The sequence below is a fragment of the Apus apus genome, chromosome 1 (genome assembly GCF_020740795.1).
Source record: "Apus apus isolate bApuApu2 chromosome 1, bApuApu2.pri.cur, whole genome shotgun sequence".
Classification (NCBI taxonomy): domain Eukaryota; kingdom Metazoa; phylum Chordata; class Aves; order Apodiformes; family Apodidae; genus Apus; species Apus apus.
Window position 1 is genome coordinate 22,091,924 of NC_067282.1, and position 17,420 is coordinate 22,109,343.

The following is a 17,420-nucleotide window of genomic DNA, read 5'->3' on the forward strand; positions in this document are numbered from 1 at the left end:
CCATCCTGGGGTGCATTAAGAAGAGTGTGGCCAGCAGGTCTAGGGAGGTTCTCCTCCCCCTCTACTCTGCCTTGGTGAGGCCTCACCTGGAGTACTGTGTGCAATTCTGGGCTCTCCAGTTCAAGAAGGACAAGGAACTGCTGGAGAGAGTCCAGCACAGGGCCACTAAGATGATTAGGGGACTGGAGCATCTGCCCGTTGAAGAAACGCTGAGAGAGCTGGGTCTGTTTAGCTTAGAGAAAAGGAGGCTGAGGAGGCTCATCAATGCTTATAAATATCTAAAGGTGTCAGGAGGATGGGGCATCACTTTTCTTAGTGGTGTCCAGTGACAGAACAAGGGGTAATGGTCACAAACTGGTGCACAGGAGATTTAACCTGAGTATGAGAAAATACTTTTTTACTCTGAGAGTAACAGAGCACTGGAACAGGCTGCCCATGGAGGTTGTGGATTCTCCATCCCTGGAGACATTCAAAACCTGCCCAGACATGTTGCTATGTAATCTGTTCTAGGGGATCCTGCTCTAACAGGGGGGTTGGACTAGATGATCTCCAGAGGTCACTTCCAAACCCCACCATTCTGTGATTCTGTGTGATTCTGTGAGTCTTGGAGATTACCATACAGATACATGTTTTTTATTTTTAAATAAAATTTTATTTGGGGTTTTATATGGAACAATAGTCACCATCTGGTCCTTCTCCAGTGGTGCCTGTCACTGAGACCCCATTGGTGATCCCAGCCTGACATTGTGCTGCCAGTGTGTGACCTAAATGCCATGGTGGGGGCAGGCAAGAAGTCAAAGCAAAAGCACATACATCAGGAGGGGCAGAGGCAGCAGCAGTTGTGTATGCAGGTCTGTGTGAGCCATAGAAGAGAGCTCAGTTTCGGTTCTACAGACATGGATATTGTCACTGTTCATGCTTATTTGCACCAAATGGATGTGATGAATAATCTGCATCCGACACAACCTTGTCCCACCTGCCCTTGGTGGTGTTCCCTGTGGTGCAGCACATGTCTCTGGGCTGCTGCAGAAATGAGCAGCAGTTCATGTCCTGGGCAGCACTGCTGGGCTGATGGCTGCCTCCAGAGGTAACAGGCTACACAGCTATTCTTATTATCTCACTCTGATTTCATCTGTAAGGAAAAATAAGCTACAGTTCTTGATGTTTTTAATGTTTAGTTCACTGAGAGAAGGGACCTTGTTATATATAGTGCAGAGAATTCTGTTTGAAGAGACATTATAAAGAGCATGTTGTTTAACTGTATATGTTGAATGCTACTGCTAAAATAAGAAGGCTGAAGTAAAACTGAAATTATATACTTTTATCACAAATAAAAACATCAACATCTTGTCCATTGAGTTAACAGAAGCCAATCACAAAGTGTTGCAAAGAAAAGCTAAGATACCTTTGTAGGCAAATATACATATACATATATATATATATATACAGAGAGAGTAGTAGAATTGATAGTCCCAGAAATGTTTAATGTTATGTGAGAAAAATGTAGTCCTTAACGAAGTGTTTTTTACCTTTGAGCTAGAAATTAACAGATGTTAGAAAGCAAACTGGAGGTCTCTTCCCTGCTTTGCAATGAGCCTCCTGTGCTGGTCAGAGCAAGGGGCTCAGTGTGGGGCTCAGTCCAGCAGCCATGGGCACAGTGTAGGTGTCAGGTGAAGGGGGTCTGGCCTCCCACAGATTACCCATGTTTGGCCTACAGACAATGGACAGACCCAGAGAGATGTTTCCCCTTGGAGGACACATGGGGGTGTCTGCCCATAGATGGTAGAAGGAGCCTTGGCACCTCCAGTGTGCTGGCTGGGGAGAACTGGGCTTCACTACCACTCACCAGAGTGGTGCCTGAACCTGGCCTTTTCCTGGGACTGCACTTGAGATGCATTTGTACCTCTGAAGTTTGGTGCCCCAGGCACTTGTCTGTGTGCAGGAGGATCCTCTTGGTCCATTGACTCTTCTGTTCCATGCAGGGACTTAGCTTCCTCAAGAACAGAGAAAGCTGTTTTTCCCTTGATCTGGAGTATTGCATCACCTGGCACATGGGACATTATTCTGGTCCCTGGCGTAGTCACCTCGCTCAAGCCAAGCCTTAGCTTGGAGGATTGGTCTGACCATGAGACTGTTTAGCAAGTAGTGATCCCTTCAGCGGCTGAAGTTGGCTGTATTTCTGGACATGGCTTTTGGAGCTTCTTGAAAAAACATGTAAAGTTGATCTGTCTGCTTTAAGGTGTCCCACATTTAATTCTAGGCAAGAGATAAGCACCAAGGCACGACTTCAGGCAGGAGGCAAAGCCTCCAATCCTCTGGACAAGTACTCTGAGTATCCTGTGGCAAACTTGCAGGCTAGGGAAAGAGATATGTACTCAAAGCAGTGGCTAAATACAAGGATTAATTTAGAAATCAACATGGAACAGTTTAATATGTGCCATATTTTTGTGTCAGTGCCATGCATGTGACTATAACGTTTGAACTTCTTTCCCATAGTCTTGGAATATCATCTGTTGCACATAAAACAGCATTTCTCCTATCTTTAGTTAAATACTGCAAGTTACTGAGTTTTAGGTGCATTTAAAAAATGTACTCTTCCCTCTCCTGCCTCAAGGGCATTTTTAAATGTAATTTGCAGAAAGACTTCAGAAAGTTGTTTACTGTGTTCCCTCACTACTGCATATTCCTAAGCTAGAAAGTTCTTTTGATATAACTCTGTCTCTCAAAAATTGCTGCTGCAGTCCCAGGAGGTGAAAGTGTAAATACTGTTAGTCTTCCTGGGTAGATCCATCACCAGATGCATTCTGAGCTGATGCACCGAGGGATTTTGCAGCAATACAGTGGAATTTTCTCTGTTGATGGAAATTCCTTGCAGATGTGCTCTAGTGCTAAATAAGGCTTGAAAATACAGAGAGACTATAACTACAATGTCAGCCTTTAAGCCTTTCAAGACCTTTCCCCACATCTGCAGAAATCTCTCATATAAACATGCAAACAGAAAAGGAGCTCTTTCTTTATTAGTGAAGTTCTGATCTGATCTTAAATTTTGCAGATGCAATTTTATATCCCGTTGCATTCCATGTGGATTGTGGTTACAGATTTTAGCAGCTAGGTAGCCACATATCTGATCTGTGGACTGCAAGTTTTTGATGAGTGATGGCTGCAGCAAACCAGGCTGAAACCAGCTCTGCCTGGAGCTGCCTTGCAGTTCAATGCTGGCTTGCCTCTGTGCAAAGCAAAACCCAAGACTTCATCCCTCCACCATCCCATAGCTGGCTGATCCTAACCCCATGGAGAGCTTATTTGGGCCTGGCAGTAGTATGGAGTGATATGGATCATAAAGGGAGCTGGGCCCATTCAAATGAAATGTGTTGTGATGCAACCAGGTGTTAAGGAATAAATGCAAACACAGAATACAGGTCACACCTACAGAACTGTGGTCTGCTTCTTGCTTACCTCCCCTTCAGGTCTGAGCTGTCTGGTTCCAAAAAGGCACTCTAAAAGGTTTCTTCAGGTGCAATCTTCTGGACTTCTCTGGCCTTGTTCTCACCCCTGAGATCTGATTGAAATGCTGCTTCCTACATCCACTTCTCAGACATTAGAGAAATAATTTCAGAAAGTGGTGGGCATTTTAATATAATATTTGAGATCTGTTTATTATTGTTACTTCTTAAAGCCAGCTCTAACTACACAGATGCTGGAGACATTGAAATTAGTATAAAGGATGCTTTTTTAAAATTAGTTCTAAAGATCATCTGAGTTAGGTTTTTGTTGTGTAAAAATGTCCCAAACCCACAACTATAGACTGGATTCTCATTAATATGAGTATGTGCTGTTCCTCTCAGCAGAGCACTGGGAATCTTACCAACAGGAGAACCCTTGATCCATGTGAAGCTGCTGGAATTTTTTTGTCATGTTGCTGTTGCAGGATGTCAGCACTTGTCCTTTGGCCTCAAAAATACAGCAGCTTGAAGTTGTCATTGGCTTTGGATTAGAATAACTCAGAAGTGGAAGAGAGGAGAGGATATTCCCTGTTTATTGGGAGAAGAAGGGAACATTTCTCTATAAAGTTAATTTAAGAAAATGGCCATCTGCTTTCAGATACTCAGAGGTTTGGAATTTAGAAATAACCCTGGGGGGGATGTATTCCTGGGCAGAGGGCAGGTAACAAGTTCAACAAAAACAAGCATTTGTTTTAGTTCCTTGTGATCTTGATGTATAAATGATGTTTCATATGAGGAAACATGAATTCCATGTCAGCAAGAGCTAGTTAATTTTGAATTCACTGCAACTGCTTACTTTATACCATTCCAGACATCAAGAATTAGAAAACATAGGAATAAAGTATTTTCTCTGGTGCATTTGAATCCATGGCTTTAGAAGGTACTGACATAAAAATAAATGTAAGGCTACACTAGCAGAAACAACAAAAGTCTGAAGGAATTCTGTTTAGATCCTCACATTCTTTTCATATGAGAACTGATTTAAAAATTGAGTCAGCTGGCTGGGCTCTCTCACTTGAGAAACAGAGAGCATGCAGTCTCTGCTTATTTGTTGAATTCTAGAGTAAAAAACGTATTATTCCAGATACACAATAGTGTAATTGTAAAATTTAAAAACTATATTAAAAATGTTTGCTGTCGTGTAAGTTGCCTGAAGATCATATAAACCTCATGGTACTGAGTAATACACAAAATGTGAAACCTTACTGTCAATCCAAGGGAAATTGCCATTCCAGGCACATCTGGCATGACCTTCAGCTCTAGCTGGATCATCTAGCTGAGATTCATGACTGACTGCTCGTATCTTCAGAAATCCCCAAATCACTGTATTACATGTTCTGATTTATTATTTTTTTTAAGTTAGGTAAGAATAAAAACAACAGACCTGACCTGATAAATAACATAGTACATGTGTGTGTCTAAAGAGCAATGTGGAGAACCATGTTACTGACAACAGAGCTGCATCAGAGAAAATTTGTCCTCTGCCTTCAACTGTAAGAGTGAATGTATTTACTTTTCTCATTTCTTTGGCTCACTGTGGTTTTAGTGTGACAAGATTAAGGGTACAGAGGCTTGTGACAGTACTCCTCTCCCAGTTGGCAGCAGAGTATGGAGGTTGCCATGCAAACTCCACAAATACCTTTGGCCCAGGAAAGCTGGCCCTGTGCTAAGGCCTGTCTCTCCCCAAACTTGCCACTTTTCCCCTGGTTTAGTTTTAACCCCAATCTGATTCACTGCCCAAACACTTGTGTGACCAGAAGGAAGGAAACAGAGACAAAACAAATGACAAGCAGAAGGGAAGATGAAATCACCTCCTTTGACAGCAGCACTCACTTTTATTGGTTTCAAGCACTCACAGAAGTACAATGTGACTAGCACTTTCAATAAGCGAAACTTGGAAAGATAATTTAGAACTAATGACTGTTTCCAAATTATGCTGCTTGCAAGCACTGAAAAATTAACAGTGCTGCAATAGATTATGGGCTTTGAGGTTCACGCTTGTCTTATTGAAAGATAAATTCAGTCTCCCTAATTGTTTGCAGTTCTGGCAGTATCCTTCTGTCTTGTAGATACCAAAATTTTGAGGAAGTCCGCCTGCATGTTCTGTCACACAAAAATACAACTAACACTCTTTCAAAAGAGTATGTGCAGAGAAATAGGTTGCAATAATTGCATAATCCGTTCTGGATGGCCCTTCTCTTTGCGTTTTTCTCCTGTCTTTGTCATGAATGATAATTTGTGGCATGCCACTTAATCATCTTCTGAGCTTCCTGTTCTAAATGCATTACTGCAATAGCTTTGTTCTACCCTACCTCAGCACTGCCTTAGACAAAACCCTGGCCTCAGTGATTGCTGCACCAGGCTTCTCCTCACATCATCCTTTGGAGGCACTTAACGTTGGTGTCACAATCGCCTGTCGCTGTTGACTGCAGAGAATGCCAGGAGGTGGCAGTTGCCAATAACCTGGCATGTTCATTACCCTCTAGAGCAGAGATATCACAGAAGCTGAGGTGTCTCTGTTATGCACCAGGTCATCTGAATCTGACCTTCAAGTCTCTCCTTAGCACCTCCTTCCTGCAGGCTCCTGTTCCCCATCTCCCTTCTGTGATGCATCGCCCTTTGTCCTCTGAAGTGTCATCTTCAGAACAATTTTTCCTTTCTCCTCTGTTTAGTCTCTTTTTTGAATCTATGCTTTAGTTTCTTTGCCAGGCGAAGCTGTTCTTCAACCTGTGGTATGCCCACCTCAACCTTTTCTCCCCATTGTCTATCTCCATCTCACGGTGTTACCTTCAGGCTTCATGGTCCTCACTTCCAACCACTGTCTCCTTTAGCTTTCTCCTAGTTTCCTATGTTTATTGCCATAACCACTGATACTGTCCTATCAGCTTATTGCCAGAGCTGGCAGTCCTCTTGCAAGCAAATTTGTGTCCCTTGAGGTTCCCTGTACTGTCTTTTGCTGCTCTTGCCCTCAGACTGTTATCTGTTCAGCTGATGTTAAGTATTTGTTTGACATCCTTTGCATGCAAACGTTTTCAGTGCTTCATAAAAGATGAACAACAGGCAGTTCACTTAAGGATTCTCCTTCTCAGTGACATACACAATACAGCGTTATTACCTTTATCTCCCACAGCTTTCCCAAGATTTTGGCTCTGTTTTACATTCTGTTATTTTCCTCCCTAGTTCTCCGTCTTCACAGCAAACATTACTTACCAAGCCTTTGCAGACCAGCACTGTGGAAATCCAGGGAAAGCGTTATGTCCCAGCCAGCCCCCATAAAATAGGGAAACATCAGATACTAATGGTTAAAAAACCAAAACTGGTTACATAGTTTACCATATATGCTTAGAATCCCAATAAAATTATTTATTTTTTATCCTCTGTAAAACAGAGTCTATGCACTGGTACATAAAGACCATGATGAAGTTAAAGAGAATAGTGTGCTTCATTTGGGGACCTTACCAAATTATAAAAAATGGCTAATTAAACCTTACCTCTCCCAATTTAGTTTGGACAGATGTAAATTTTTGGAACTGCTTCAGCAGTAAATGAGAATTGTATCATGCCCATTGTGGAGAAAAGCACTGATTCTGTTAGTGTAGGGAAAAATAATGCTCACAATGCCTCTTTACTATTAGAATTGGATACTTCTAGACTAAGCAACTTCCCTTTAAGAAAATATAGCTGTCCTCCTTGAGGTCTTGACCTTGATGTCAACCTGACTTGAGGGCAGTTGACGTGGTCTACCTTGACCTCAGCAAGGCTTTCAACTGTCTCCCATGGCATGCTTACAACCAAACTTGAGAAGTGTGGATTGGACGATTGGGTAGTGAGATAGATTGGGAACTGGCTGAAGGACAGAGCCCAGAGAGTTGTGGTCAGTGGGGCTGAGTCCAGCTGGAGGCCTCTGACTAGTGGTGTCCCCCAGGGGTCAGTACAGGATCCAGACCTGTTCAATATATTCATCAATGACCTGGACAAAGGGACAAAGTCTATCCTTAGCAAGTTCACTGATGATAGAAAATTGGGAGGGGTGGCTGACACGCCGGAGGGCTGTGACCTGGACAGACTGGAGAGCTGGGCGGGGAGAAACTGAATGAAGTCCAACAAGAGCAAGTGTAGAGCAGAACAGCCCCATGCACCAGTACAGGTTAGGGGCTGACCTGCTGGAGAGCAGCTCTGGGGAAAGAGACCTGGGAGTCATAGCAGACAACAGGATGACCATGAGCCAACAACGTGCCCTCGCAGCCAAGAGGGCCAGTGCCATCCTGGGGTGCATTAAGAAGAGCACGGCCAGCAGGTCCTTCCCTTCTACGCTGCCCTGGTGAGGCCTCACCTGGAGTACTGTATGCAATTCTGGGCTCTCCAGTTCAAGAAGGACAAGGAACTGCTGGAGAGAGTCCAGCACAGGGCCACTAAGATGATTAGGGGACTGGAGCATCTGCCCTTGGAAGAAACGCTGAGAGAGCTGGGTCTGTTTAGCTTAGAGAAAAGGAGGCTGAGGGGGCATCTCATCAATGTTTATAAATATCTGAAGGACAGGTGTCAGGAGGATGGGGCCAGACTCTTCCCAGTAACAGAACAAGAGGTAATGGTCGGAAACTGGCACAAGGAGATTTAACCTGAGTATGATAAAATACTTCTTTACTCTGAGGGCAACAGAGCACTGGAACAGGCTGCCCATGGAGGTTGTTGATTCTCTATCCCTAGAGACATTCAAAATCCTCCTGGATGTGTTCCTGTGTGATCTGCTCTAGGGGATCCTGCTCTATAAGGGGGTTGGGCTTCCCATAAAGCACTGAAATTTCCCTCTTCTCTCTTTCCTGCAGCCTAAGGTTGTATTTGCTTTATTCTGAGCTGTACCCTAGACGTGGTTCTTAGTCATCCTACGGCTGAATAAACACCACTCCCTTTTGCAATTATTTTCAGCTGATGAGTCTCCATCTTCTGCTTGAAATGCCTGTGATTTGTCCCTATGATTGAGACCATGGACTTCCCAGTATTTTATGTTTCTTCTCATGTCCACTACTATAGCCCTAAATATCGTCCAGCTTTACAGACATACTGTTTTAACTCTTCCCTTGATGGATAGTGCATCCCAGCATCTCTGTAGCACTTCCCTGATTTTTGGCTGAGGTCATAGGTGAATGTAATTTGCCCCAAAGACTGGTCTTTGAACAGGTCTATTGATTATCTCCACTCAGCCCAGTGCTTCCTTTTACTACCACTTTTGGTGCTTTGTTGTGCTTGGCACTTTTCTCTGTTTGAAGGTATTATGCATTTCAGTATTTGATCCAAGTGCCACAAGCCACTGAAATCAGGCAGTAGACTCTAGCATTTTAAAATTAAAAAAATATAAATATAAAAGCTTGGTTTGAACCTTCTGTTTAAAGTGACAGTTCTTATAGAATTTGGGTGTATGTGTTGTCCTCTCCCATCACGTGCTTGCTTTGCTAAGCTTTTTGCTCCTTTCTCAGTTATGCTCTTTCCTACATCCTTAATACCACAGGCACGGATGCCTTCAAATGTGTGTTCCAAGTTCTGCACATAGAAGCCTACCTCCAACTTGGACCGTGGTCCCACCACAAAGACCCCTCCTGAATGCTGCTTTCTTCATCCTCCTTTTTTGTGTGTTTGATTGAGGAGCTGCTCTTTAAAATCATTTCCATTTTCCTTTTGCTTTCTCAGCTTGGGTCTTTACTCACATTAATGCTAAACATGTTGACCTGCAAGATGACTCTTAACTTAAACTGTATGGGTTTGGGCTCACTTTCTCCAAAAGGACCTGAGCTGACCAAAGAGACCAGCAGCTCCCCCATCCTTTCTTTATCCCTTACCAGTGCTACGTCCTGAGTAAAATCAGCTTCTGGGGGCCCAATTCACCCTTACCAGAGGGACAACACATGGCTTCTGCTTAATTTAAGTTCCACTTCAATATTTTCTCTTCCAATTCAGTGCTTAAATGGTACTAAAGTGGTGCATAGATCTTGCTGGCTAATCTCTTAGATTTATTACAACATGCAAACAGCAAATCTGCCATTATTAGTGGAGTGACTGTAGAAGACGGGTGCTTCTCTTTAAAAGCATAATGAAAGGAGTAACGACAGGTTTTTATTTTTCTTGCCTGATAGTCAGGCATGTTGATCTAAATACTGTAGTTCTAATGGCCAACTCAAAGAACTGGCTATGGTTATTTGTCTAGAAGTGGGAATGGTTTTTGTTGGGGTTTTTTTCCTATGGCAATTAAAATGCTTCCAGTCAGGATTTAGACTGTAAAAGATCCAAATCATGGACTTCAGGTTGTGTGGCCAAACAGAAGTTCCTACAGTGTGGATCAAACTATTTCACCACACGTGGAAGTGTCTTTTTACCTCCACTCTGCAGCTGTTCCGTAGCCAACCAAACGAATTTTCACGTGCTGTAAAGAAAAGTTAGATCTTGAACACACATGTTAAAACGTGTATGTCGAGAGACATTTTTAATTTGCTTTGGAATTGGGTGTTTTGTGATTTTGCTTTTTATTTTAAATATGTCTGTGATGTTCTGAAACTTTATTTAAAGTCCTGGCTAGGCTGAGGAAGAAGAGCAGGGAATAAGAAGCTGACACAAACCAGGAAGTTACCTGACCAAATGTGCAGAACACAGAGTTCTGCTGGAGATTCTTGTTTGTCCCTAGTATTTTCCAAATCACTTCATGCATCACCAGTCCCAGTAGAAAATATGATTAAACAAAATCACTGATTCAGAGGGACAGAGATCTGAGCATGACATCGTTCCTACCAGAAGGCTGTAAGTTGTTAGAGGAAAATGCATCCTGCTGGTCAGGAGTAGCAGCCCAGGAAGGGTCAGGCTGCTGCATCTCCATGCCCTGGATCCAGCCAAGAATCATGGGATTATTCTGATTGGAAAAGACCTTTAAGATCATCAAGTCTAACCATAATCTAACTCTACCAAGTCCAATGCTTAAACCATGTTCCTAAGGACCACAACTATATGTATTTTAAACATGATTCAACCACCTCCCTGGGCAGCCTATTCCAGTGTTTGATTACTCTTTCAGTGAAGAAGTTTCTTCTAATATCTAATCTGAACCTCCCCTGGTGCAACTTGAGACCATTTGCTCTTGTCCTATCACTTTTTACTTGGGAGAAGAGGCCAACCCAGAAGAAATTGGTTGCCTGGTGGGCACATGCACACAGAGTATACACCACAGCTATGTCTATATGCAGGTTAGGACCAGGGTTAGAGTTAGGTTATGTGGGGAGTGTGTGTGTATACATATGGCTAAATAAAACCCCAACCTTTGAGGACTGCAAAAGCCGCAGGGTACATTGCAGAGGTCTGTGCTTTTACAATCCCATGTAGTCACCGAGGGCAGCGATCTTCCTCGGGACTGAAGTAAAGGACTTGAGGAAAGGACCTTGTTGAGAGCCGAGAGGGACTCGGGAGGGTGGGGGACGCCCGGGAGCGGGGACACCCCTCCCGGCCTGCACACGAAGCGGCAGGCGGAGCAGCAGGCTGCAGCGAGCCCACCTGAACCTCCCCGGGGCACGCGGTGGCTGGAAGCGGGTGCCCGTCCCCCAGTCCCGCCCCTCTGCCCGGCAGCGCCAGTGCTCCGCGCAGAGCCGCGCAGCGCTGCGCCCGGCCGGGGATGCGCCGGCAGAGCCGCGCAGAGCCGCGCAGAGCCGCGGGCCGGCCGTGCCCAGCCGCGGGGCCGCCCGGCAGCCGGTGGCGGCTCCGGCACAGCAGGGGCGCCGTCCAGGGACTGCGCTGCCCATCTCCCGGCTGGGGATGAATTTGGGTGGAATGCGGACGAGCAGCGGCGCGGGCAGCGAGCCGGGAGGCCTTGGGGTAGAGGCACCATCCGAGTGGTTGCGGAGGACGGGGACTACAGTGATCGATGGCTGTGAATGCGGCATCCAGAGGAGACTGGGCCAGAGCCGCCTCCCGCCGAGGGGCCAGGCGCACTCTGGCGTTTCAGCGCGCTTGGGGGTTTCGCTGCGAAGTTTCCACACCTTTCCCTGCCGTCCCTCGGCCCGACACCTTCCTGCGATGGCGCTGCTGGACGTGCCTTGCTCTGGGCGAGCGTTTGCCAGCCGGAGCGGTCGGCCCCCCTCATTCGGGAGAGGCCTGAGCGAGCCGGAGAGCAGCGGTGCCGGGAGGGGAGGGGAGCGGGCAGCCCCTCCACGGGGCGCCAGGCCGGTGACTCTCCTGCTCCGCACCCGCGGATCTGCTGCAGCCGCGGGCAGCCGCCCTCCCGTCCCCGCTCCCGGCTCCGGGACCCGCACCGACCGCCGCACCGCCGGCGTCCCTAGACACCCGGGATTCGTCCCTGGAGACATCAAAGTGGCATCGCCCGGGGCTCACCCTCTGGCTCAGGGCGAGGCGGTGGCAGTCCGGCTGGTCGCGGTCCTGCCAGGATGGGCAGATGCTACTCCAAGTGTTTTGCGTGCCTTACAGGCGAGGAGGAGACGGTACTTTTGCCTCTTTTGATCGTTTAGGGATAGGGCAGGAAGGCAGCCGTTCCCGCGCTCGAGCCCGTGCTGCTGCTTCCAGCAGGACATCCCGGGGTGGCAGAGAGGGAAGCGATGCTCCTCTCCCTTACAGTGTGCTGAGCTCTCAGGGACAAGTGTAGCTGTCGCTTTCAGGTGCACTGCAGTGCCTTGCATAATGTTACCCTGCAGGCTAAATATAAAGGTTGGATTTCTTGAAACAAGGAGAGACCACTGGCGTCTTCTGTAGTAACAGCTGGCATGACTTCTTGCTGGGTTTCATACATTTTTAGCAACCGCATGGAGTACAAGTTATAGAGGAAACTTGCACAGAGATTTAAAGTTTGAGGAGAGATTATTCAGCTTCTAGCTGTCCTAAGGTTTTACCTCTTTAATCGTCCTCTAGAAGTAAAACTACGTGTTTTCTTATGTCAGGCTGAATCTAAACCAACCACATCTCCAGGCATTAAAATGGGTCATGTAACAAATGTCAGTGCAGAGGTAAGTACACAGCTACAGGTAGCAGGAGAGTAGCATGTGTGAGAGGAGTTGTGGGACATTTCTGACACAGCTTTTCACACTGATCTTCTGGGAATTTGCTTGGGTTTTAAGTATATACAGAAGAGAGAGAATGAATATATGCATTTAATTTGTTTGGTAGAAAATATCTTAGCAGAAACACGTGCTTGTGCAGTATATTTTGTTAGAGATTGGCTTTTTGAAATACTTACGTACTCTGCCTAATGAAAAGCTTATAGTGTGTCCATTTGCCTAGTTATATGTTCAAAGAGAGCTTGAGATATGCTGCTATCCATGTCATGTCAAGAAAAAATTCAGGGCTTAATATGAAACCTGTTAAAATGCAGTCGTGGGGGATATCCAGGTGTTTGTAAACTTTAACCTGAAGAGTATTATGAAGGAGAATTACCAGATAAACAGCATGATTGAAACAGCCACGTTAAAACACCTCTTTTTGGAAGAAAGGCTATAGATAATTCTGAACATCAGCTGCAGTGGGATTCAGTTACTGTTTCTGCAAGTTTCATCTGAAATATTTATTGGTACAAGAGATTTCCCAAGGTATATGTTTCTCTTTCCAATAATACAAGGCCTAGCCCCAGGGAACTCTGAATAAAGCACAACAGTGACTAAGCACTGTGTGCAGGTCAGTCTTTTATCTTTTTTTAATTATTTTTAAAGCATTGGATACAGGAAAGCTATTCTGAAGGAGCAGTTTTTAGAAACAAGTGCCACAGAGCATCTATCTGCACTGCATATTTTTAGGAGATACCATAGAGAACTGGGAAGTGTTCATGGAAATACTGCACATATATTGGGTCTCAGCATATAAGCATGCATCTAAGTTGGCAGGGGGGAGAGACCTGTCTTTTTGGGGAGGTAACTCCGGTTCCCATATTGGCTTCCCAGCTGCAGTTGCCTTCCTGTGTGATTAGACACGAGAGTCTTGTGAGGAAGGCACCAAAGGTTACTGCCTACTCTGTCTTCTCTTTCAGGCATCTTGTGAAGATTAATATTAATGCAAATAAATTAATTCAATGAAATATCCTGTTAATTTTTTTCTTACACATTCATTTTGGCAGATTTTTCCTCACATACTTAGGAATTTTCTAATTGCTATGATGTTTTGACATAGGACCTACAGGAGTCTCAGCATTGGACCTGCTGACTTTACCTTCTCACATCAGATCCTTTTTTGTTCTAGCCCTTAATGCCAGTAGAGTAGTAACAATCCCAGTGGGTTCTGCTTATCTGTAGGTACTAGCAATGTTTTATACAGAGCTCCTTGGCTGTGAATGGCTTTTGTTTCAAATAGTGGGAGCTGGTAATTTGAGGGGGTGCTTCCCATCTGCAAGTCCTGTATACAGTGTACCCCTGTACACACACTTTCAAGGGCACCAGTCCTGGCAATTGGTCAAGAACACTTATTAAAATTACTCCAGTGAGTTAAACAGGCAAGAAGGGCAGATGCAATGGTGTTGTCCAAAAGGGGAAACCTTATCTCTGTAAGGCTGCTGGTTTGGGAATCTGTGTGAAGTGCCATCATTTTTTTAACATAACAGGCTATATTTATCCGGACCTTTTTTGGGTTTGGGGTTTTTTTCCCCTTAGCTTTTATATTAATTAAAAACCCCAAAACAACCCACTCCATTTTATTCTGAGCCTAATGCAGTTGGTCTGGACTGAGGACTCTGCAGTCCTGGCACACAAGCCCCTGTGCATTACTCAGCAGTGTGTGGCACTGGCTGCTGGAGGGAGCCCAGCCTTGTGTGTCTGGCTTCTTCCCACAACTGAGTAAGAAAGTTGCCCACATCACCTGCCTCTCCTCAGGCACCTGAGGTTCTTTAATCAGTTAATAATTGAGCAAAACTTTCCTGAAAATATGTCCCTTGGAACAAGTAGAAATCACCCTGAAAGGTCAGTTTGTAATGGATTAAATTTTCCTATGTCTTTCTATGAAGACGACTGACAGAGTTGGGATTGTTCAGACTGGAGAAGAAAAGGGTCTGGGGAGACCAAGCCTTCCAGTACCTGAAGGAGGCCTACAGGAAACCTGAGGAGGGACTTTTTACAAGGCTTGTAGTGATAGAGCAAGTGGTGATGGTATTAAACTGGAAGAGGAGAGATTTAGATTAGACATTAGGAAGAAGTTCTTTAGTGTGAGGGTGGTGAGACACTGGAACAGGTTGCCTAGGGAGGTTGTGGATGCCCCATCTCTGGAAGTGTTCAAGGCCAGGTTGGACAGGGCTCTGAGCAACCTGGTCTAGTGGGAGGTGTCCCTGCCCATGCAGGGGGGCTGGAACTAGGTGATCTTTAAGGTCCCTTCTAATCCAAACAATTTTATGGTTCTATGAAAGTTCAGATTCCAATTTCCTGGTATTACAAAAAATAAAGCTGTTGTGTTATTTCTCTTAATTGAGTTAAAAATTAGATACAGGAAAAATAAACAGAAGCATTGAAACATTAAGCTCTGAAATAATTTTCCCCCCTTTCACTTTGGTAAGACAGAACAAATTTGCTGTCCTATCTGTTATGTATCCTGCTGCTGAACTAATTCTCTCTGTGCCCTAGATTTGTATTAGACTTGCTTGCTTATTCCTGAAATATTTACTCCTTTTAATTCCATGTGGTACTACTCAGCCATATCTCTTGAATATTATTTTTCTGTAGTGTCCTTTAAAGATTCTTGGCCTTTTCTAACCCAGGACATATTTATAGTAGCCTGATCTAGTTTTCCTAATCATTGGTGATCTTCCCAGCAGGCTACTGTCCTTTGCCTTCTTCCTAATGTGAGTCAGTATACATTCCAATTTAAAGCATCTTCATGCTTGAACCATCATGCTGGGACTTACTGTAGTAAACCACACTCAAACAGATTTTCCCCAGGCTTATCTCTGTCAGTTTGCACAGCACTTATGAGGAATGTGCTGCCAAAGTCCTTGCATTTTAGTAGTGACACCTTTGCATTATTAACGTAATTATGTTTTAGTTTTCCTTTGGCCAGCTCACTTGTTTAAATTCCCTAAGTATTAATTTTGTGGGTTTTTGTGAGAGAGGTCAAGGAAAGGAGCTCTTGTCTTTTACTGCCAATAAAATACCAGAAGTAAATACGGAAATGGGGTTGAAAGGCAATCCAGCAATAAATTAAGCACAAAATGACAGAAAAAGACAAATGTCCTTTTAGACATATAGGAAATAGAGTGTTCTGTGCTGTCCTGTGCACATGAATGTGTGTACATATATTCACAGAGACACGAGGTATTTGTGGCCAGTGAGTCACGACTCTGAAGCTTGATTTTAAAACTGAATCTGTTCATTATAATCACCTTCTACACCCCCCAACCCCCCAAAAAAAGAAAAAGATGCAAGGAATCATCCTAATTTGCTTTACTAAATGAACGTGTGAAAGTGCTTATCTGGGATATCTATACATATTTCTCTGTCTTTTTCCTTAAACAGAATGAAAATGACCTTGTGAAAATAAAGGAGTTAGGAGTCGAGATTGCAAAGATCAGGGATGAAGTTGGTAAGTAGCAGAAGCTAAGTGACAACAAAAGTGATTTTCTCATTCTACACAAAGCAGTTCCCTGTGACCTGCTCCTGGGGACTCCATGTGCATGCAGTAAAGTGACTTTTGAAGCCCAGTGACAAGGGGTTTTGTGGCTTTGCAGGGAACCATGATTTTATCTCTTCATAGTGGAGATGTGTCCATCACCACACACACTGGAGCTAGTCCTGTATCACTTTTACTAGAATAATGGTTCTTCATCAATTCACAGCTTCTCAGACTGTGTACTACCACTGCCAAAGGAGAAAGCAGGGTATGATGAGGAGTGGGACCTTGGGACTGTTGTGGTGCAAAGTGACTGGAATTCATGGCTGACTTACATGCATTTGCATGTTTTGCAGTTCAGCTACAAAGTGAAGGGCTCCAAGATCAGAACTTGCTTGTTAATATCTCTAGGGTCTCTTCCTAGTTGGAAGACAGCAAATGCAACACATCCCCTTCAGTCTGTGCATCTGCACGCACCACTTTTCCTGTTTGGTTTCCTATCTAGAAAGGAGAGACAGGAAGGATTTGAAGACCTTGCAACTGTTGAGAGAGAAGGTGGGCTTTTGTGCTGGCTTCAGCCAATGGGCTGAGTTCTTTTGGGCTTAAATCTCCCCAGAATGGGCTTGACATTGGGTTCATCTACCCCAGGGCAAATGGAGAGGAGGGAGGACCACTGGGGCAGGGGGACATCCTGAGTACAAAAAGGTGATGCAACTTCCATGACTGGAGCTGTGAACAGGGGAGACCTCTGAGCTTTCCTTGCATGTGGGAGCCCAATTGCTGGGTCACACATTAAGCACAGATTGTGCCACATGTTGAGAGGGTGACTTGGTTTGCAAAGGGGGGCTAAAGCCAAACCCCTGTGATGTAGACAGAACTACAGATCCTCCCTGTGCTTCATTCACCTTGCCTATGACAACCCACTGCAGAAAAGCTGAGCCCAGCCCTTGTTTGATGCCCAACAGCTTGTGCTCCCTGCTGTGCCCCTCTACAATTTTTTGGCTGACCTTCATTTTACAGAGAGCTTTATTGTCCCCATGGCCAAAGGAAACAGCAACAGCAAAACAGCATTTCCAGTTGTTCCCCGGTGCCTGCCTTCATCCCTCCTCTGCATCTCCACAGCTCTCACAGAGGAGTCATTGCCTCTGGTGAATTTTTTGGACAGGGCACATCTGAAGCTCTCCACTGAACACCCACTTCTCATTTGAAAGCCCTACCTCTTTCTAACAGGTTGGGTTCGCTCACTTTCATGAGTGCTTTTGCAAGTTGCAGTGACCTGGGAAGGAAGGAGAGGTACAGTGCTGGAGATAAAAGAGCTCTGCTTCCATTTACACCATGGTTGTACAGCTGAAGTGA

At 44.8% G+C, this 17,420-nt stretch overlaps 1 protein-coding gene across 5 annotated transcripts in view; it reads left to right on the forward strand.

Annotated features, from left to right (window-relative positions):
• The window catches only part of MTUS2 (microtubule associated scaffold protein 2), a 295,553-nt gene that overhangs the window by 252,177 nt on the left and 25,956 nt on the right, over window positions 1-17,420 (forward strand). For all 5 annotated transcript variants that reach the window (XR_007889387.1, XM_051618292.1, XM_051618300.1 and 2 more), the window contains one exon: window positions 15,971-16,037. Coding sequence is in view for 4 of the 5 variants with exons in the window: in XM_051618292.1 (XP_051474252.1) it covers window positions 15,971-16,037 (67 nt within the window). In the remaining variant the exon portion in view is untranslated. The remainder of the gene's footprint in view (window positions 1-15,970; window positions 16,038-17,420) is intronic.